The sequence below is a fragment of the Halichoeres trimaculatus genome, unplaced genomic scaffold (genome assembly GCF_033239565.1).
Source record: "Halichoeres trimaculatus isolate MK-OKI-2021-1 unplaced genomic scaffold, fHalTri1.1 fHalTri1_scaffold_22, whole genome shotgun sequence".
In the NCBI taxonomy this organism is placed as follows: domain Eukaryota; kingdom Metazoa; phylum Chordata; class Actinopteri; order Labriformes; family Labridae; genus Halichoeres; species Halichoeres trimaculatus.
In genome coordinates this window covers 19,454,588-19,478,031 of record NW_027437200.1, presented here as the reverse complement: position 1 = coordinate 19,478,031, position 23,444 = coordinate 19,454,588, and the positions used below count along the sequence as shown (strand labels likewise).

The 23,444-nt window shown below is 39.6% G+C and overlaps 1 protein-coding gene and 1 long non-coding RNA gene across 5 annotated transcripts in view; one reads left to right on the top strand and one right to left on the bottom strand.

The window, feature by feature from the left end:
- The window catches only part of nwd2 (NACHT and WD repeat domain containing 2), a 73,836-nt gene extending 64,339 nt beyond the window's left edge, over positions 1 to 9,497 (bottom strand). Inside the window, exons 1-2 of one of the 4 annotated variants that reach the window (XM_074698993.1) lie at positions 9,420 to 9,497; positions 5,435 to 5,606 (exon numbers count right to left, since the gene is read on the bottom strand). In XM_074698993.1, the coding sequence (XP_074555094.1) occupies positions 5,435 to 5,585 (151 nt within the window). In that variant the 5' untranslated portion in view covers positions 5,586 to 5,606; positions 9,420 to 9,497. Of the gene's footprint in view, positions 1 to 5,434; positions 5,607 to 6,311; positions 6,433 to 6,622; positions 6,785 to 7,013; positions 7,199 to 9,419 lie in introns of those variants that run through there. The other 3 variants (XM_074698992.1, XM_074698990.1, XM_074698991.1) reach the window with 3 other exon arrangements.
- The window catches only part of LOC141811093 (uncharacterized), a 46,697-nt gene that overhangs the window by 801 nt on the left and 22,452 nt on the right, over positions 1 to 23,444 (top strand). Inside the window, exon 2 of the long non-coding RNA XR_012600149.1 lies at positions 2,995 to 3,135. This is a non-coding gene — a long non-coding RNA (uncharacterized LOC141811093). The remainder of the gene's footprint in view (positions 1 to 2,994; positions 3,136 to 23,444) is intronic.

Sequence of the window (23,444 nt, the reverse complement as noted above, 5' to 3'; positions counted from 1 at the left end):
ATTGATCAACTGTGGCTGCACACACACACACACACACACACACACACACACACACGCAAATTCCTTCACCTGAGCCAAGAACCTGAGTGATTCATTAACATCATGGAAGGAGGATGTAAATCCACTCAAATTAGGTGTTTGGCGGCTCACAATTTGGCAACACTTGAAAAAAAACCTTTATAAATTATGTTCCAGGGTTCATCTAACTGAGTTACTGGTGCCCCTAGGGGTAGTTTGGGGAACTGCAGGAATTAAGCCCAGATTTATAAATTCAAAAACATGACTCATACATATTGACGTCAACAACTGCGCCATAAAAAGTGAAGCAAAATGTAGATTCTGGCTCAAAATGTCACAGAAACATAACGGCTAACACTTCTAGTGTGATGCATACAAACAAGCTAAACTAGAGCCCACATAGCAAGTTTCAAGAGAAAAGAAAATTTGAGAAGAGTTGCAAGAGTTTAATAAGTTTGTTGGGTCACTGCTTGTCGTTAGCCGTACACCAAAACTTACTGTTAGCATCCTTCAAAGGAATTAGCGTACGATGGTACCTAGCTTTCATAGCTTGGGAATGAGCCCTCATACTGATCTTTCTCAAGACACTGGTCTATGGAGGAGTTTCTGCTTATGTCCCTGCCCTTATGGTGCATTTCCCTTGGAATTCAGAATTTCCATAAGTCGGACTTTCCAAATTCCAAGTGGGAAAGGTTGAAATTTCTGCCTAGGAAGTCGGAGCATCCACATCATCCCTGAGTAGTTCCCAGTAGGAAACTCTGACTTCACAGGTAAACAGTATTTAAGCTCCTGTTATATTCTGTTTATCTTAGAATTTCTAAATAGTGTTTGTTACAATAAATCAGCAGTAAACATAGCATTACTCGATGTTTATATACAGAAATGCTGCTGTTATGGCAAACTTTCCGATTTGGCAACTGGAATGCCGTAACTCAGAGATGATGTCATTCCCAGTCCCAACTTCCCAGTTCCGAGTACAAATGGAGGCCTGGTGCTCCCAGCCCAGCGTGGCTCCAAATCTCTAGCCAGACTCTTCTCCTCTGTTGTTTCCAAATGGTGGAATGAATTACCTAACTCTATACGATCCACAGTCTCTTTCTACTTTAAGAGATGTCTGAAGACTTAATCTGTTCAGGGAACACTTAGGAACTTAATCTGATCCTTCTCCTCTTTGTCCTCAGGGGTAGAATAAATCAGTAAGTCTAGGACTCGGCTCTTGTTAATTTTTCAGCAATACTACTGATTTGTTGAAGGTTGAAGTATATTTTCGCAGCAATTAAATGTGGTTTGTTGGCTTGATTATTCTACACTACTGAAAAAAAATTGTCACACTAACTTGGTTTTTTTCCCTCTGTCTAAATTCTTGCTTGTGTTGTACGTCGCTTTGGACAAAAGCGCCTGCTTTTTGCTGAAACTGGCTAGCTAATTCGCTAACTAGCCAAAACAATTAACTCGCCATCATCCAAGTGATGATTTTAAATTTTAAGGCCCATGTTTTTTTATCATTATTTTAGGTGGATTTTAAAGTCTTTTGCAGAAAGGACTGTGAGTGGAAAGAGCCTTAGGCCAGAACAATGCTGCAGGTGTAGACAGGCCCTTAATTATGCATTCAAATTTAAAATGTCTTATTTTCACACTCTTCTTGTTGAATCTTTGCCACAAGTGTACTCAAACTTAAACCCCAGTTTCTGCTGGCAAACAGCAACAAAGCTGCTGGATTTTAACCCGGGCTGACCACTCAGGGTGCACGCAACTGAACCACTTGGAGACACTAGCGCCCCAAGGCCTCTGATAAAGCCTCAGGCGCTCAGAATTTATTCATAGCTCTAAAACTTTTGTGCTTTAAGACTTCATGATGAACTTTATCATCTTTGAGTTCTTCCTAAGAAGTCACAAACAAACATACGTCCATGGGGGTGACTCTGTTCTTGTTAATGCGCCGTGGCTGTGTATGGTGTTTGATTCAGGCTGATGGGGTCACTGTATGCAGCGGGGCTGACACTATAACCAGAGAGCACATTAAACTCCTGGCACTGTAGATGATGACAAAGAGAGGTCCCACAGTCACACAGAGACAATAAAAAGGGCAGTTATGCTGTTGTGATGGTGTAATTATCACCACAGAGCGCAGTTTTAACCTTTCTACTGTCTGGTTCAGCAAACACAGAAATGACTGTTTGTTATTTAACTGCTCTGCTCTGCATACATTAGAGTCCCTAATAGCGGATTTTTCGACAGAAAACCATCAAATTGTGATTTATTTAAATGGCTTGGTTGACAAGGTGTACAATACATGTACATGTACAGTAAGGTAAAAGCTTCAATAAAAGTGCATAGATAGCCCCCTCTAGTGAACATGGAGAAACATGATCTGCAGCAACACTGAGGGCACGCCGAGGTCACAGAGTTTTTCTATCCATGTCATTAGCAAAAATTTTGCTGCACCACAATATTCAAAAGTATTGTATGGGTTTAATCTGCTTTGGCACTAAAAAAAATGAAACTATTGAGCTGCAGTAGACTGAACTCTTTGTATGCTTAAACAGATCAAAACTAATGGCAGGAGAATCACAAGTGCTGCTGCCCCATTTATATGTATAAAGCTGTGTTTCAACAGCGGGAAGTACCCTAAGGAACCAGGAACTTTTGGAGGTACCACGCACATTTCAATTGCAGAGACCAAAAATACGTCCCTGCAAGTGACCAGGGTGAACTAGTGTGGGAATTATAAGAGTCATAGCCCATTTTTTGGGAAGTATAAAGCTAAATTTCTACAGCAGGAACCAGGAACTTTTGAAGCTAAGCCTTTCAATTACAGACACCAATCTGAAAACACCATTTGACCAGGATGGACAACAGGGGGAATCTCAAGAGTTGCAGCCAGATTTCAAAAACCATAAAGCCACGTTTTAACTGCAAGAACTTCCTCCCAGAACACAGTCTAAATGAAATCCCTGGCTTTATTTTAACCCTCAGTTTCAGATCAGGCCACAGGCTGGACCCAGGGCACCCACCCGGGGGACGCGACCCAGTGCGCCAGGCCATCTGTGCCCCAAGGATATTTCTGATTTATCTGGTACTTTGGAGGATCAACAGTTTGACCACTGTGAGATTTTGGTGAGTACTATTTGACACTGTAACCTACATACAGTATTTAGTTTACTCACTTATTGATTCATTTTCCGCTTACCCTGTACGGGGTCATGGCTGTCTTTGGGTGAGAAGCAGGTCACACCCTGGACAGGTCACAAGTCAACCACAGGGCTGACACATAGGCCATGTCCACATGTGGCCGGGTATTTGGGAAACCACATACATGTACACATGAAACCACAGTTTTTACATCACTGAAAATGTTTTCTGAAAACTCCGGACAAGGTGAAGATTTTAGAAAATTCCAGTTTTATGTAGACGCCTCAAACGTCACAGCTGACTAACGGAGGCTCATTCTGATTGGATGGCACAGGTTTCATGTTGGAAAAATACTGCCCATTACGGGTAGGAATCAAGCGGCAACCGCTGAGAATATGAGACAATGCGGAAAAGCTAAAATCTGCTGTTTCTAGAGTGTTCGCTTGAGGCTGGCTCTGGAAGCAGCGGAAGTCACATACACACCAAGACAAAAAAAAAGCCATTCTCAAAGCAGAAATTAACCCATTTACAGCCTGGTTCAAAAAAACATCTCCTGTTTGAGTCGCTAATTAATTACCTGCTCCCACTGTATGGGGGGGTGAATTTTTTTCTAACACGGCCGTTCAGAGGATATTAAGATCGCGAGCTCCCCCAATAAGAGGCACGGCTGAGGGTCACATGACAGACAGGCGCCCTATGGCTGTAGGCGAAGCCCTTACTACTACCAATATGGCCGCTATAGCCGATGTGCTTCATTTTCTGTTTCAGAAACAGACGGGTGACGTCGGCGAGACTACGTCCATGTTTTATACAGTCTATGGTAGGAATGGGTACTTTTAGATACTTTTAAAGGTACCGACTGAATTCTGTCAAAAGTACTGGGTAACGATTCATGTAAAATCAAAGGTACCATGTTTAGGTACCTAAATGCATCCTTGTGACTGTGAGGGGGTGGAAGAGCCGGTGATTTTCCATGCTGGACATGAACACAGCATTGCAAGGTTAGATATTGAAGAATAAATTTGTCAAATTGAAAAATAGTTGTTTTTTTAATTAAACCAATTGATATTTTTTGTCACATAAACACAAAAAAGTACCAAAAGTTGGTACCGTTGAGTACAGATACCAATTGCCAGGGCATTGGTACCGTGTCGTTTCAAATGTGAAAGGTACCCATCCCTGATTATGGGTTTGGCATGCTTCCAGCTGCACTTACCGGCGGATTTACGCGCTGCGTGTGGACGAAAGTATTTTTAACAACGTATGAGGGGGGTATTCATTTTTGAAAATAGGCTATGAGACATGGCCATAGAGATGGACAACCTTTCGTGCACACACTCACACCTACGGTGATGATTTAGAGCAACTAATCAACCTGATGAGCATGTTTTTGGACTGTGGGAGGAAGCTGAAGAGAACCCACGCATGTGCCGGGAGAACATTGTCTGAACCAGGGTTTGAACTGAGCTGAAAGTTGGTGAAAACACAGCTTTAAGCAGTATTTCTATCCTTGTATGTCTCCAACTGTGCCTCAAAGGAAGCAGCGTCTCACAATTAGCCCTTTTCACAGCCTAGACATGTCTTCCTTCTTTTTTTTTGCAGACAGTGTGAAAATAGCTTCTTGGAACTGTCCGCCTCATCGTTTTTGGGTCTGAGCGGATCTGAGCGTTAAATTTGTGCTGTGACGGGATGATGTGAATGACTGAGTCAGCTACAGGTGGCTTAACAGTGTCAAGCTGTTTTTTTTTTACCGTTTACTGCGGGCCATAACAGAGCGATAATACGAGGCTGATTCATTCTTTGCATCTGGAGCAATTTGCTCAGTGAGGGCAGGCGACTGACAGAGATGGATCACAATAGAAGCTTCTTTAATCCATGCATGCCCTCCTTCTCTGTCTTCTTTTTCTTCTCATAGCCTACTCTACTTCCTTTGCCTTGTTTACTCCACTTTTACTCAGCCTATTTTTACCACTTTAACCCAGAGGGCATATTCAAATACAGAGCTGCAACTAGGTGTCACCACCACAACCAGGCTGCCTCCTAATCTGCTCACACCATGCGCTCAGTGTGGGGAACGGGGTCTTGTTGGTCCAACATGTTATTGGTGTTGATTTTTTTAACGGTTTAAAAGGTTAACATCAGTGTTGAGTTTTCAGTCTTTTTCATTTCTATTCAGTGACATCAAATTTAGAAAAGCTGATGCATGATATGGATGATCTATTCTAAAACTGTGGTGTTTGTAGGGGGAGTATGGGATGCATAAAGGGGGAGGGACGCTTCTTACCGTCGGGGTTGGCACAGATGAAGACCCTGACGCTGCGGCCGGTGGGGAATCCGTGCGGCGGCAGCGAGTTGATGTTGCCGCTGATGGCCGCCCTGCGCATCGCCGACTCCCGCGGGCAGGGCTGCCTGCTCCCCACTCCCGACGGCCACATGGGGGGCGACTTCCAGCGTGGCTGCACGCAAGCAATCACACACATACACGCACCGAGAAATAGAGAAAGAGGGAGGGAGAGGGCACAGAGGGAGCGATGTTAGCGCGGCCAGGGGCGCACACGCAGGCACATGGATAGCATGCTTGCGCGCAGATTCCCCTGATTCATCCACACACATGGTGCGTTAAATCTGGCAAAGGACTGGATTTTTACACACATATTAATACATTTCTGCAACTTTTTTTTTTTTTTTTTTACCACAGTGGTGTCAAAAAATGTAACCAAAACGTGCATAACAATGCAAATGTTTCAATTGTGTGCGTTAAATGACTTTTAAAGCGATGCTAGCTGGGTTTTTCTTTTGCAAATTGTACAAATATCATTAATTTTAAGAGTTAAACAGTCCACTTTGCCATGCTCTAAACGCCCATGTCACACAACCTCACATTAACACAGCAATCAAGTTAGAATGGACCCACAAAATCCTCTCCAAACACAAGAATGAGACATTGAATGTGTGTGTTATTGCAAACGTGTGGTAGGGATAGAATAATAGGATATTACGCACAGCCTACTACCGTCATGGTGCATGCGTAATTTGAATAGTGCATGTCCTTGGACGCATTCATGAATTTTCATGCCACTGTGGGACAAAACAGACAAAACAGAACGAGACGAGACAAAACTCGAATAGACGAGCAAGGCAAGCATCAGTCGTTTTCCCACCCAGGAGAAGATGCTTGTTAAGGCGAATAACCGCTACGAAAGGTTATTCCGCCTGGAGCTGATGTCAAGTCGTTGGTTTTCCGGAGTTCCTGAAATCTTTTTGTTTTCAACGCCGGAAAAACTAAAGGAGGGAAAAAAAGACAACAAAAAGCGAGGGAAAGTTGGGTAGTCCACTACAGCACACTATATGTAATCCTCTGAAAACAAGACAACTAAACACCATAGAGGCAGCAGCGCATCCACAGAGAGAGGACTTGACTACTAGTGATGCTGGAGACGGGCACAACAACAGGACACTTCTTGTTGCTCACATTCATTCGCTTCATTTCGAGGCTTCCGAAAATATCCAAGCGTCGAGGACGGTAAAAGGAAGGTAAAAACGCCCATCAGAGTCGCTGTGGCCGAGAGGCGACGCCAGGAGACGGTAAAACGGACGCCGTGTGTCGGAGTGCTCTCCTTGACATCCTGGTGTCTCTGCGAGCCGACTGAGCTCTGGGAGACGGAGGGAGGAAAGCCCGCGAAAATGACCGAGCCACTACCGGTTTGAATTTTCGAAATAAAACGGTCACTCGAGCATCAACTCGTGTAAAACTGGTTAAATGAGCTTCAAAGACACGGTTTATAACGCTTTCACAATAAATATAACATTAAAGTCGAACATATATTCTTCTTTATCGCTAGCACCCTCGTATTTTCACCTACCTCGTCCTCAAAATGTTCGCTTTTACGTTGAAGGCTAACCCCTTAGTTCCGGCAGCACCACAGCCGTTTCAGCTAAACTTAACGGTTATAAATGAGAGCTCTTTCCACCTTTCTCCCCTCTCTGCTGGGCAGACTGGTGTTCACTCTGTTCCCATTAAAGTTGCACTGGACAGCAAAGTCAGCAGTGATGTGTTGTAAATGACGTTATCACTCCTACCAGTCACATGAACAGGCTCTTTGGAAAGCCAGACTGTATAGGGAGAGGGTTGTTGTGGCTAACTGGAATCTCAGTCTTGACCAAGTGAGCAGGACATACGTTCTTCAAAATACAATCAGTTTCATGTTTACTACATTTCCCACTTACTACATAGATACTTACACCAAATGTTGCTTGAAAATTGTTTTATTGATTTCAAAATGTTTTGTATTTCTGTTGAAAATGATCCATTACATTTAGTTTAAGCAGCATTCACAGTAAAGTTAGCTTAGAGTTCATTTCCTTAAAACAAGCTAGCTGGTGTTGTAAGCCAAGTCAAACCAAAAATTTCCGCCAACAGTTTTCTGCCTAATTAATGTTGGAGTCAGCATCATTTTCTTTTCCATGTGTAAGTCTTAAAACATAGCTGTATCCCACACCCTGTTCAAAATAGCACAAAATGCTAGCTAAAATTCAAAATGTAGGCTAATTCTTGATGTTAGCTTGAAATTCATATGTGCTAAAAGTAGCTAAATGTCCTTACATGAGCAGCAGAGCTATTTAATGTGACTCTTTGTCTAATGTTTCCAGTTTATTTTTACCCAAATTAGCTTAACTGCTCTCAGAAGCTAGCAAAAATGACTGTGCTAAAGTAACTTGTAGCAGGAATGTATCGTCAAGACAAAGCATTGCTAAGGGTACTTGCTTGACAATTTCAATCTCTATCATAATACTTAAAACTACTTATTGCTAATTACAGCTACATTAGCTAATTTCAACTGAAGTTAGCTCACCACCAACATCTTCCTCTTTGGTAATAGACTGATTCGTCTTCAGTTGATTTTTTAATCAAAATTAGCCCAGATTTTGTCATATGCTAGCTGGAATGACACAGTAAGCTTGCTAAATAAGTTGTAGCAGAAATGTATTCTTGCGGCAAAAGTTAGCTTTGAGTTCTAGCTTGACAATTTTGTCCCGGCTATCACAACAAGGGAAACTACTGATGTATGCTACTGAGCTATTTTCACTTTCCTGGGTCATTGTTCCCAATATTAGCCTAGCTCATGTCATCTTTTTCTGACAACGAAAGCTAGCTTTAATGAGAAACAAAACACAGGTTACTCATTAGCAAATCTGGACCAGTCTTCTGTCACTAAATGCTATTTTTAGTTAAAGTATCTCATATATTATCATATTTCTGGGTTTTTATGCATCTAAATTAGCTGTCACGACATTTATCCTTTGAACAAGGTAAGCTAATGTTCCGTTTGGGTCAAGGTTAGCTTGAGATAAGTCCATTCTCCCAATTTTCCTCTATAATTTTTGACGTTACATAACGAGTTCCTGCACATTGTCAGTTTTTGTGAGGAAAATTGCTGCCTCTCAGATACACCAACGTTAACGTGTTCCTTATTTGAGTGTCCTTTGCTTTTGATGGGGTTTGAAACAGCAGCGGCCCACTGTGCAAGAAGAGGGGGAGGAGAAGGAGTTTGAATTAATTGCTTTATCGATAAATGTACCTCTGCTCTGCAGCCTCTGGTTATTCGCGCTGGAAGTTTAAGTGCATTGGATTTGTACTAAACGGAATTGATTACTGTGCTGCTCTTGTGAGGGGGGAAACGCTGAACCATATATTTCCACCCCCTCTCTGTCTTACTGTTTAGCGGGCAGCAGAAAGCATTTCTCTGAATCTGATGAAGAGCGTGTCACTCGCCTGAACCTTAAGTTCAGCCCACTGCACTAATGCTTTAAGTTATGATCGTATAAAAGATGCATCAAGTCTTCTGATGCAGAGGGTCCTTGGCGAACGCTTCATATGACAGTTTTAGCATCAAGAAGAAAAAGGTTTACTGGTTTACTCACTGAAGCTGCAAAATGTCATGTTTTAAAAAGAAGATGAAGAAAAAACAAAAGAAAACAGAAGATGGAGATTTGATTTCCAGGAAATGAAATGGATGAGGCTGACAAGCAATCACTTATCTCATTGTTCTGAATCAATAAACACCATAAATGACAAGGAGCTACAAATCTGGCTTATTTCATTCACCTCATTCAAGCAGCTGCTGCACTAAACGCACATTAATATTCAAACACAGCAAATCTGACTTAATACCAGCATATTTTCAAGTCTGGGGAGCACATTACCATGACCGTGAACGCCAAATTTAACACATCATTTAGATAAAATAATTAAGCACCAGATGACTTACTGTTCTGCTGCAGGTCTGAAGGATGATTCTAGCGCTCTGCAGGCTCACACCGACCCATTTAAGGCAGCCTGCGGGGCCACCGGCTCACACCAGAACAAAACTCCGACTCAGGGAAAGCTCAAGAGCTGCGCCAGGGACCGGATCCTTGTTCCCAACAGTGTTTTGACCTTTCTTTACTTGATTGTTCCGCTCGCGCTCGTAATCCCCAGCCAGTTAATCATGAGTGCACCTGCACTGGATTAATGCTGTGCTGTATTCCGAACGGGTGCACTTTACTGGGCTTGTTGGCATGATGTGATATGTCAGTGAAAAGTGGGTTTTTGCATGCACAAGCAGGGATGTCGTTAGAGATTTTGGACCTTGAGTAAATAACCAGAGGGAGCCATTTTAAGTATTACCTCTGGCATGTTTCAGGGCTTCTGTCCCCCTTAAACCATTTGCCATCCTCGCCACTCCAGCCCCCTGAAGTGTAAGTAAACACCTTCGGGTGAGTGTTCAAGCATGTTTGTGCACTCAGGCGTGGTGACAGTAATTGCAAGTTGCCGGGTTTATTGGCATGGGTGCATGTATACGAGCTTGTGCGGATGTCCCTAAAATACTGGACCCCTCCAGGCGAAGATGAGTCAGTGCGGTGACAGGATCTGATGTGTCACCTGGGAGATTCACAGACACAAAGGACAGACACAGCTGCTCATTTTGAAAACTACCACTTAGACTTATTATAATCATACACAGGCATCAAAAACATCAGGTGATGGATGGTTAATTCAGTAAAACAGCTGGTCAGGAAAGAAGGTTGAGGAGAGTCAGTTGGGAGGACAGTTGGGAACATCTATTTCTGTATCCTCCCAGTCGGTACCAGTACATTAACTCCTTAATTGCGCTGCCCACTCTGCACTGGATTTCCCCAGTTAGCTGACTCAGATATCAAGGACATTTAGCTACACACGCTGATGTACGTCTTTAATTTGTAGCCCCTGGTTGTGAATGTTAAGTTGGGCAAAGTCCCAAGGATATGATTCACGCTTTTACCTGGAATAAACAGATGCGTTTCCAGTTGAAAGAGCAAAATCATTCTTTTTCAGTGATCAACTGCTCGGGTTTGTAAAGCTTCACAGAGACAAAACCAAACGAAAATTAATGAGTTATTTAACAGCTTCAATAAAATGCTTGGACTATTTTTATGAGCCTGAGTTCACAGAGGTAAAGGTGACTTAATGCAATTAAGGGAAATGAAAAGAAACTTAAGTTCCAGCCCCAGCTTAACATTAGCGCACAAATGGCAAATATAATAGTCATTGCTCTATCTTTGTGATTGGACATCTTGAAATTTTGACGTTAATTGGTGATTAATGGACAGATTCACACCGTGGTGGAAAGTAGAAGTTACTGAACATGAAATTAGGATGTTAAATGAGCTAAAGTTTTAAGAGTCACTAGCATTAGTAACTAAATACAACCTGTAACTACATCGACCTGAAATATCTTAACAGCCACTACAAACTTGCCGAAGTGACGTTGGTTACTTTGAAAAAGATCTTGCTAGAAAATTCTGTCCAGTTGTCTCTCGTTAGCTTTTGTTGTCATTGAAGGCTAGCTGAAATATTTATATCAAAGAATAAATAATGTTTTTTTTTTTCCAAGTTTGCAGTTGTTGATGTATGTTCACATTAACAGAGTTGGCAAAACATACAAAAGTTAGCTAAATTGCCACTATAAGCTTGCTTAATGACATCATGAGCTAGCTAGCTTGCTAGTTGTAACAGAAATGCATCATCCAGTCTTCTTTCACAACTGGTAAAAATACTAGTTCCAGCAAAGTTATCCGATTCCTTTCACTTTCCTATGGTTAGCATTTTTAATATTAGCCTCACTGTTGTTAGCTTTTGCCATAAATGGAAGCTTGTATGTGAAGCGCAAATGTTTGAGTTAGCTAAAGTTCCTAGCTTGTACTTGCTAAGGTTTCAGTTGTTGATTTAACTGAAAAGTCTGGGTTAATGTTCACTGAAGTTAGCCTTTGTGTATATACAGTAAGCTAGCTTCAACAAAAACCACAAAGTTTCATTTTAGGTTAGTTTGAAATTCAACCCTGGCAATATTATCTTTTTTTTTCTTTTCATAAAAATCTGATGCTAATTTATTGAGAGTGACTACAGTTTATTCCAAGAGGACACTGAATAATTTTAACAAATTTTTAGGCAATACAATGAAACGTTTTGAGACATTTTATCCAAAACCACTAATATCAACTTCATATAGGCACTAAAAAAGGAAAAAAAAAGAAAAAACAACATCCTTAGTGTCATGAATATATTCAAAAAAACAAACAAAAAAACGTAATGACAAGCTTGTCGAAATTTGTTAAGTTCAGGCTATGTCACAAGCTGAGCAGCTAGCCAGCAGACAGCAGAGCTAAAGACGTTAGCTGGGTGAATGTGATATATAATACTTGAGCTGTATTGAGCGTATGATCTTCTTTCAGCTCGTCCTTCAATCCTTACCTCTTCTGGTGTGACCGTGCACTCAGACCCCACTCCACTCCTCTCCTCAGGTGTTCATTTCCACAGAGCTTTGCTGAATATGAATCGCCTGTAACACCACTGATTGCCTGTGTAATCAGAGGTCACTTCAAAGTGTCACAGCCATGACACCTCCACACAGCCCACTCTTAAAATGTCATTTACATGTTTAGGTTTGTTGGCAGCGTATGAATAATTAGGTAATTTTCTGTATTCCTGACTTCAATTTCAGGCCCGTGTAAGGAGCAGATGCTGCTTACCAATTTATTTATGCAAAGCAGATTAACTTTGGCACCCTGCAAATCACAGGGTTTACCCATGAGTGAAAAATCTACACAGTCAATAAACAAGAGTAGATCTTACAGCTTTGATTGTGATGTTAGAAATGATTCAGCCTCTTTCAGCATTTCTCCTCCTCCGCATTTCCTCCAGACAATGTTTACCTTCAAACATTTGATAACAGAACTCTCATAACAAAACCCAGGAGATACCCCGGATATGACTGAATACAAACCCGGCAGTACGGGCTTAGTGGGACTCAGACATAATCCAGCTATTAGCCAAGACAGGATTCCAATCAGAGCTTTTCAGCGACACTTTCGCTCACTTTTCATCTCTTTCACCGGCAAAACCATAAACCATAAAGATGTGACCTGAAACCCTCTAACCCCCAGACAGGATCAATGAAGACACAAACCTGGTTAAACAACTGCAAGTGACACCAATGAGTCTCAAGAAAGAAAGATACATAAACACCTTCCTTCACAGACCAAGAATATTTGATAAATTGTCTATTTTTTAACAATAAAAAATGCCTATAACTCACTGCCTTTTCATACAATTTAAAAACCCCCACAATTAATTACATGAAGACACATTTCAAATCCTTTTTTGGGGTTTACCACAAACAGAAAGCTAAATTAAGTACGCTAACATACTAAAACGCTAAGATGCTAATGCTAGGTATTGGTGCCTTCAAATGGCTACCAATAACACCACTATACTTTATATTTTGGTGGAATTAAAAACCTTGACAGGACAAATATTCTCTAGCTTTTAATCTTAGGCTACGTTCACACTGCAGGTGTTAATGCTCAAATACATTTTTTTTTGTATGTTTGTTTGGCTAGTTCAGATTGAATTTATAAATGTGGCCTGTCTGTGGACTGTGATGTGAACACTGCTCCTGAATCTGAAAATGTCAGATTCAATGTGACTTGTGCTATTCACACTGTCAGAAACAAAGCAGATATGTCACATTCAAACAACAACAAAAAAAAATTCCTGTCACTTTAAACTGAAGTGTGAACAGCCACAGTGCATGCACATTGTAGCATGCTAGCTTAATTTTCAAAAACACAGTTCTTTATTATGTGAGTTCTTTGTTTCATCAACATGTTGATTTAGTCATGAAAAACTTTAAATGTTAATCTATTATTCCTGAGGAAAATATCAGTCACTCAGTTGTCTCAATTTTTTTTTTTTTTGTGTCGTTTGTGCTAGCTAGCTAAATTAGTAGCCTCTTTAGAATCTCTTGTGAGAAAGTTAAGTACATCTGTTTGTGTATTCAGAGATGAAAGTTGTTGTTCTGCTGGAAAAAGTTTTATCGATGTATGCTAACCACTAGCATGTTATTGGAATTCCTGATGTATGTTAGCATCAAGCTAGTGCCAAGTGCTCTATATCATTTTTAGTAGATTAAGAGCTATATAACATATTGAATGGATTAAAAACGACTTTCTTGTGCAAGACCATTTCACGTGTGCATTTAGTGATGAAAGATGCGATTGTATGCTACTTGCTAGCATGTATCTTGTAAGAGAGTTATGCATCAGTGAGCTCTCAGGGAGATCTCTTGTAGCCCCGTTTTTACCTTATGCTTTGATAAAAGTACAACACATGAAGTGAGAGGTATAAACACATGATTAAACTTTAAAGTATGATTGACTTAAAGCTCTCAACTTTAAACACGAAAGTAAGTCTTCTAGCTCTGGCTAGCTACTGTTTGCAAATTACCTTCCAAGTTCCAAACAAATAAAAACATTTTAAAGCGTTTATACGACTTGTTACATGGTGTTGTATTAGATACCTGGACGATTCTCTGTAAATCATTAACAGAAACTTTAGGCAGCTACTGCAAACATCGTATTTATTTAATCTCTGCCATCACAACACGTCTACTGTGTTTAGCATGTTAGCAGGCTAATATTGTTAACTAGCAAAAGATGTGAAGTAAAGTCAAAGATATTGAACATTTTTGTAGTTTTCAAGTATTTGATGTGCTAGGGTGATCAAAATTAGTGGAGAGAAGTGTAAATTTTGTCCCTGGAATCTCAGTGACTGGTTTTAGCATCAAATAGCCTAGCCTCAGTGTTTTCTCTAATGTATTCATGATACAAACACTAATCCTTTAGTCGATTCAGAAAAGACTATCATCTAACAAGATATAGAATATTCAAGAACTGGAGCCAGGTTGAAACAGACTTTTACACAACATGTACAAATCTCCTCCCACTCCTCTTGATAACTTCACTCAGAGTGTGAATCCTCCACCACAACAAGCACCAGCCAAGACACTGCAGTTATATTTGATTTCTGGCAGTGTGAGACGCATTTTAGGGTCAAACCAAAGCCTAGGCGGGAAGCGTAGAATTATTTCCAGCTTGTTTTGAGCACGTCAACCTTAGCACTTTTAATCGCTCTCAAATAAGCGTTTTGTTTGTGCTCCAGCTGCGACCTTTGGAGCGTAATTGATCTGAATCTGTGTTGTCACTTTTTTTCTAAGTGGGTGGAAGTGAAGGTGTAGAGGTTTAGATAGCGACTTAAACACAAAATACACACACATTTACATGCAAACATGAATTTCCCTGCTGGGTATTAACCATAAATACACATTTATACCAGTGCTGAAATAAACATTTTCACACACCTACACAGGAAACACCCACATTGAGGAAAGTTGAACATTTTGGCGCGCTTGAACAGAAATCTTCACTTCAGATATAGTCAAAGCTTGGCCCAAAAGAAATGCAGTCTGTATGATTTTTTATTTATCTCTATCTGCACTCGCTGTACAGGAGGTGTAGTTTTGTTATCTCACTACTTTTAAAAATGTTTAGAGGGGTTTTCAGCTTTCCCTTTTTTGAAAATATGGATATAAAGTAACAATGCGGGGTGCTCAACTGCTTGTTAATGCAAATTTCTAATTAACCAATCACATGGCAGCAATTCAATGCATTTAGGCATGTAGACATGGTCAAGATGATCTGCTGCAGGTCAAACCGAGCATCAGAATGGGGAAGAAAGATGATTTAAGGGACTATTAGTTACTATGGTTTACTATGAGTATTTCTGAAACTGCTGATCTACTGGGATTTTAACCCACAACCATCTCTAGGGTTTACAGAGAATGGTCCCAAAAAGAGAAAATATCCAGTGAGCAGCAGTTCTGAGGGACAAAATGCCTTGTTGATGCCAGAGGTCAGAGGAGAATGGACAGACTGGGTGGAGCTGATAGAAAGGCAACAGTAACTCAAATAACCACTGGTTACAACCGAGGTCTGCAGAAGAGCATCTCTGAACACACAACACGTCCAACCTTGAGGCAGATGGGCTACAGCAGCAGAAGACCACACCGGGTGACCCTCCTGTCAGCTAAGAACAGGAAACTGAGGCTACAATTCACACAGCAACACCAAAACTGGACAATAGAAGATTGGAGAAACGTTGCCTGGTCTGATGAGTCTGGATTTCTGCTCCACATTCAGATGGTAGGGTCAGAATTTGGCCTCAACAACATGAAAGCATGGATCCATCCTGACTTGTATCAACGGTTCAGGCTGCTGCTGCTGGTGTAATGGTGTGGGGGAGATTTTCTTGGCTCACTTTGGGCCCCTTAATGTCCAGTAACTTGATGTCCAGTTTCCTCTGTATTCCTTTCAGTCTCCATCTGTAGCAGCTCTTCTTCTGTGTGCTCCGGTTCATACAGGTATCCTTTTGGTTCCAAAGTGAATGGAACTTCATCGTCGCTGTCATAGTCACTCATTTTGAATTTCCTACGCTGCCTCACAATCCTTAGAGTACAAACAATAGAATTACGATACTTGATCAAACTTACACAAGACTACAACCGGCACCCGAAGCATAGCTTGTTTACATTCCCTACAGCTGAAAGGAGGAGGGGGGACGGAGCGCACTAGCGCTGCGCGGAAGGACACATGACCAGTTAGTTAGGTCCGGATAAATGTTTATATTTCCGAAGACGTAATGCACTTAAAAAATATTTTATGTAGCGTACTCTTAAACTGCGGTATTACTTTTTGATTTTAGTTCTTGAGAAAAATAGAGAGAGAGAAAATAGCCTTTGAATTTGGTACCGTCTGTCCCTGTTAGCGTCTATTTCCTCGTCACCCTCGATTACAGTCTGTGTCTTACTGAGGGAGAGGAGACAACTTTCTACTGTATCTAATGTCCTTAGTGGTCACATAGAGCTCATACAACCCCACTTCAAAAATACTGAACTATCCCTTTAAGGCAGTTCTGAAGGCAAAAGGGGGTCCAACCCGTACTTTAAAACAAACCCCCTCTTTAAGTTGAACTAACAGGTGCTAAACGCTCCACTCTGTCTTACCCTCAAGATGCTAAAGTAGTTAGTAGCAGTCATGTGATTGTATATTTCTGTTAGTGAACTTAAGTGATGCCAGCAACACATCACAAATTAAACTAAACTCCTTTCCTTACAGCATCACTAATTGGACCTGCTTCTGTGTATTCTCCTCTGCTCTTCCTCGCTTGTGTCTGAAGCTGTGAAAAGAGACAGCGGGAAAAGAAAAGCCTGCTCTTTTTCTTGTCCCTCATTAGAGCACACTACAGAGATGTTATCCAGAGTGGACAGGCTGCCAACTCTCCACCGCTTGGAGCAGTGAGAAAAAGCTTAGGTTTGTGTGTGAACAGCAGGCAAACTGACTTACCCGTACTTCAGCAGTGTGTGTGAGGCGGCCGCCGGGAGACGCAGCATAAATAATGTAAAATATAGTTGCTGTGTTGAGCTGCCAGGAGTAGAATTGATAAAACATACGAGCTGGTGGAGCACATGAAGACGCAGAGCTCCCTGCTGGCCGCTTCATTAACCTGCTCTTCTGCTGCTGAGGAGCTCTCCTATACAACCCCATGAATGCAATTATATGTGTCCTGTCACGTCGCCTTTCTTCAGCAGCCGTCAACGAAATCACTTTTGTCATGTGCTGCATTATTTATGGGCAAAAATAGCATCAGACAAACAGCTGCTTTAACGTGTCAGGTCATATAAACGCTCCAATTTAGAAACATAGAATCAGAGCGCTGACGTATTTCTGGTAACTCCAGAAGGGGCGATTAAAACTGAAGGGAGGGAAAAACACACATTTTGTAATAGTTACGAGCTCTGGATGTAGAATTTAGGAAAACCAGACTTGACAAGTAGCGACGTGTTTGCTAACATGAGAAAAAGGTCAAGAAACTGACTTTGGAGACTTTGGTAATTTTGGCCAAGAGCAGAGCCAGTGGAGGCGATAAGAGGTGGCTGCGACCCTGACGTCTAATTGGCCACCCTGTAACCTTTAACCAAATAAATGATTTCTGTTGCATCACGTTGCTTATTGCTAATTTTAACATTGGAGGTTTAAACATATTGAGTTGTTGAGATAAACCTCCAAAATTTGGGGTAAGCTTGGACTCCTTAGCTCGTGACCCCCCAAAAAGGGGATGCAAGGCACCATAAAATATGATCAATTGTTTTATCGTCTTGAGAAAATAAGATTTGATTTCTTCGTATCTCTAGAAAATGAATCTTGTTTTCTCAAGATAACAAGATAGTTTTTTCCATTATTTTAAGAAAACAAGATTGGTCAACAAGATAAGTAATCCCAACGTCTTGGCAGAACTTTTTTTTTTTTTTTTGTCAAGATAACGAAGTACATTCTCCCACTATCTTGAGGAAAAAAGATTGTTTATGTTGAGATAAGTACTTTAATTTTCCAATAATCCTAATAAAACCTCTTGTTTTCTGAGGTACAAGACATTAAACTGGACAGGCACATATTTTTGAAATGAAAAAGTGATTCCATTATCTTGAGAAGACAAGTTTTTTTTCAAGATGAGGCAACTAATTACCCCCTTATCTTGAGAAAACATTTTTTTTTTCCAAAATGGCCTGGAGAATGACTTATTGTCTTAAGAAAATAAGATTTTATTTGATAAATATAAGTAACAAATTACCCCCTGATCTTGAGAAAACAAGATTGGATTTTGTTGCGATATAACTACACAAAAAAATCTTGTTTTCTTGCAAAAACAAGATAAGTTTATTGAGATATGAAGATAAATCATCCCATTATTGCAGGAAAACAAGATTTTTTTTCATGATAATGGGACGAATTACCCCTTTATCATCCCATAGTCTTGAGAAAACAAGACTGTTTTTTGTTGTGAATAACTACATGAAAAATCTTGTTATTTTGCAAAAACAAGATAAATTTATTGAGATATGAGGATTAGTCATCCCATTGTCTAAGGAAAACAAGATTGTTTTTTATGATAATGTGACAAATTGTCCCATTGTCTTCCCATTATCTTGAAAAAACATTTTTCCCCCAAAACAGCCAGATTAAGGACCCATTGTCCAAAGAAAAACAAGATTTGTTCGATAATGAACAGTTATCATCTTGAGAAAACAAGATTGTTTTTTGTTGTGAGATAACTACATGAAATACCTTGTTTGCCTGTGAGAACAAGATAAGTTTATTGAGATATAAAGATAAGTCATTTCATTAAACCAAGAAAACAAGATTCTTTTTTTAAGATAATACAACAAATTGTCCCATTATCTTGAAAAAAATACATTTTATTCTTTTAAAAAAAAAATGGCTTATTATCTAAATGAGATTATATTTGATAAATAAAAACAACAAATCATCCCATTATCTATCAATCTTATTACCATCTAATTGTTGTTTTTGTGTGAGATAACTACAAATACCTTGTCATCTTGCGAAAACAAGATAGGTGTTCTTGAGTTACCAAGATTAATTTCTCCCTTTATTCATTTTTTTTTACTATCCTGATAAAATTGAGAAACAAAAATTTTTAATTGTGAACCATGTGAATGCAATCCATATTTTCACAGCTTTACACCGTTTCATTGAATGCCTTGATACCTGAACTGGTCTGGTTTGGGTTTCAAAGAATTAATCTCGTGAAACATTGGTTCCTCACCATCGTGCTTGTACAAACGTTAAACTGAAAATATTTTTTTTGGCTCGGAGCAGTTAAAGAAAAAGTAAGAAGTGGTAAAGGAAATCTAACTCCTTTTTCAGTTCAGTCCTGAGCCGAGCGGTGACAGCACCGTGGTGACCTATTGTCACATTAATCTAAAGATGATCTGTGGGCCCTCTAGCTTTCCACCCTCGTCTCGTGGGATTAATGTGATGTCAAGACAGAAATATGACCCTCCATCTGGTGCTAATTCCTCAAGTCAGAAGCTGTTAGTCTGACATTAGAAAGGAAAGTTTGCCTTTAATGGTCCTGTCGACCCTCTAGATCAAGGGTCTTCAACTTGTGGCTCTGGAGCCTTATGCAGCTCTTTGACTCCTTTGCAGTGGCTCCTTGTAGCTTTAAAAAAATATTATTAAAATGAAGAATCATTATTTTTCTTACAGAGGGTATTGATGATTAAAGACACTGACACTAAATGAAGTCCTGTGTTAACATTTTTTGGAACTAAATCTTACAAAAAAGCTTTCAATTTCTTTTTGGCAAAATTTTTAAATGTCAATTTGTGATGTTTTTTAAAAAAAAAAACATTTCTGAAAATTATTTAAATTCATTTTTTAGAGAATCAAGCAATTTTTTGATTTTTTTTAAATTTTTCTTAAATTACAATTGTTAAACTTTTTTCAAATTTTTGCACATTTTTTATTTTTGAAAAAAAATATGAATTTATTAAATATATATTACACATTTAAAAAAATATTGCAAATTTATCAAAAATAAAAAACTTAGGTATTACATGTGCAATTTTATAAACAAAAAAACTGCCCATTTAGATTATTATTCACTACATTTTTGACTATGTTTAGAATTTTATCCATGGAAGTGATGCTATACAAGGAAAATGATGCTGATTTATGAATTATTAAGGTTTCTTTTAAAGATGCTATGAGGAGGATCTGTTATAATTGCACTCCCTCGCCACCTTGTGGCCTGGAGTCTCTGCACACTGTCGTAAATTACTTTTAGTGAGGCGTGTGTTTGTTTTGGAATTAAATGGAGATCAGATCAAAACAAATTTTCTTTGTTTAAGACAACTTTTTACTGGATTTAACACACTGAGGTAAGATATTTATCAGTACAGTTATGTAGTGCTACAGTTTGAAATGTGACATCAAGCAAATGTTGTATTAGCCGGCTATGTGTAGTGCTATCGGTAGCCTGGTGCGCCGATGTATCTGAAGCCTAACATGACAACAAGCTAACACTGTCAGTTTGTAAGTAGTTTAGTAGCCGTTTAAATTTAGCACAGCTAGCAGCCTGGTGCTCTAAGACATGTCGGTAATGTGTAACGTAAGTAAACCCTGGTTATGTCCTGCCAGTTATCTACTAATCAGAGCTAACGTAACCTCACTCTTCATTTTATTGATAGACTCTCAAGTTTGAACAGACCACTGCAGAATAACTGCTGACTGTGGGTTGGAATGGACATTAGCACAAACAGTTCAGCTCCTTAAAAAACTGACCTAGACCTCGCCAAGTTTGGTTCAAACCATTCGGACCACATCTGGCTCATCCAACGAGGACTAGGGATTGTTTTGTACGTGTCAAAAGTTAGCCAAATTTGTCCTGAATGTGTCTGTTACCTCAGTTAGCCGTTTACAGTGTGAAGTAAAGCGTATCCAAGACATCTGGAGACGTATCTCATCAATGACAGGCCCGCCATCTGCTTGTTCTGTCGGCGTGACGGATGAGGCAAAAGAAGCCTTCAAAATTCAAGCATCCGATGAGTTACCCAGCCGCTACTGTACTCGCAAATGCTGCCGTGTAGGTGCTCTAAATTTATATGTGTGAAAGTAGTTGTTGCATTTCAGCAGGTAACAGATGGCTGAATGTGATGGAGGGAGAGATAAAAGTGTTTATGAGGCTTCAAGTCCTCTGTTCTTCAGTGTCTGATGTCCTTTTCTGATTCCAGCCACCGCCTCGTCAGAAAAAAAAGGATATACTGTTCATGTATTCATGTTTTTAAAGTCAAACCTTCTATATCTATATCCCAGACTGATGACATGATATCAGGAGATAGCATTTGGATGCAAAAGAGATCATCCCATCCTTAAAGAGCCAAACATGATTGGAATTCCCCTCACAGGCAATCACACCGGAGTGATAGACGCCGTTTGCGTGTGTGTGTGTGTGCGGCTTTGTGCGAGCGTCTAATTTCCATCTCCTTCTTGGTAAACATCCCTTTTCATGTCCTTTCTTCACAACCCTGCGGTTGAAGAGCCCGAGCAGATGAAGCATTTGAATTACACCCAACATGCAGGAATTCAAATGAGAGTCAGAGGTCACAATAATGAGAATCACAGAGTGTGTGAGTGTGTCGGCTTCAGGCGTGCGAAGAGAGTCACAAGGAATCCTAACAAGGCTGAGTTTAAAGAATATAAAATGAAGTGTTTGTTTTGTGTGATGCGTAATTTAAGATCACATCTTCAGGCGAGCGTGCACTGAAGCCTTCAGCTGCTCATTAATGCAAATATCTCATAAAGAGAAGGTTTCTTTGGGACTAAATGTGATGTTGGTGCCAGAGGTCAGAGGAGAATGGACGGACTGGTTGGTGATGATAGAAAAACAAAAGTCTGGTCCGGGACAACAGACAGCTGGAGTCACAAGACCGTGGAGTTCCTGCTCTTTCCACTCCATTAGTGAACCTCTCTGCTCATGTTGGGCTGTAAGACCTCCAACCTGTTGACTTCTGGCCTGGCCCCACTCATTATGTTTGTTATTAAAAAAAAAAAAAAATCTGAAAAATCAATAGATAAATAAATAAATAAATAAAATATATGTATAAATATATGTATAAATATATATATATATATATATATATATATATATATGTATAAATATATGTATAAATATATATATATATATATATATATATGTATATGAAAAATAAATAGATAAATAAATTATATATATATTTATATATATATATATATATATATATATGTGTATATATATATATATATATATATATATATATATATATATATATATATATATATATATATATATATATGTATATGTATATATATATATATATATATATATATATATTTTTTTTTTTTTTTTTTTTTACTCCATAGTGAGTCTTTAGGTTTCAACCTTGGCCCAATACCAACTTTTTCATTTAATACACAAATTAAAAACAGGATTTATAAATATTTGGCAATTAAGGTTTTTTCTTTCCAGTCAAACCTTAATACCTAAGGTGGTTAGAAGAAGAAATCACATTGAATAACACAGCTGCAGACAGGGCCGGTGTTTCAGTGTAAAGCCTGACCCTACTGGTAAAACAAAAGTTATATTTCTGAAGGACAATTGAGCTTTGCTGGTGTTTCGATCACGACTACATTTGCGCACAACTTGAGTAAAGTAAAACCTAACGTCCATCCAAATGCTGCACTGATGATTATGCTAATTCATGGACATTACACATGGACAGACTGTCCCCTGTGATCATGTCAACTCAAAACAGGCAGCCACTCGCTAACACACACACACACACCTCCACTCCTCCCTCCTGTTTCATTCTGACCCACAAAGACCTCCTGATGCCTTCACCACTGTTGTCAAAAACACAAACATCTGAACTGAACACAGAACTTACAGCAGAGCTGTTCCAGTATGAACGCTAGAGTCTGTTCGTGTGGCCACGTACGAGAAGGTGTGGAAAGTGCGTTGTCATGACAGCATGACATGTTTTTGAGAAAAAAAGGTGTTCCCATTGCAGTTTTGTGACATACTTCAAAATCAAAACTTTTGAAAAACTACCTCATGAGAGTGTAAAAACTTAATCACAATTTGAGAGTTTTTTGAAATTTTGGTGTTTTCATTACCATTATTATTGCAATATTTAGGATTTGTGCAATTCTAGGTGCTATGGAAACGAATCTTCTGACCATAGACTGTATAAAGAGTGGACAGCATGGCTCAGCCATTTATCATTGTATGGTTTTGAAGCCAAAATACCCCTGTCACAGGTGCAGCCATTGAAGCAGTTGTGCAGCCAGAGTCTGCACAGTAGAATGTAAGGGATTCTGGTAGAATCTGAGTGGAGCCTGGTGACAGAAATGATATATAATTTTTTTCTTTTGAGAGTCTAATCACTTCTTGACTCTACCTCCCAACATTTTTTACAATCCCTGAAAAAAAATACACAAGAACGGCTGCTGTCAATTATCGTTAAACGTGACGTGAAGCC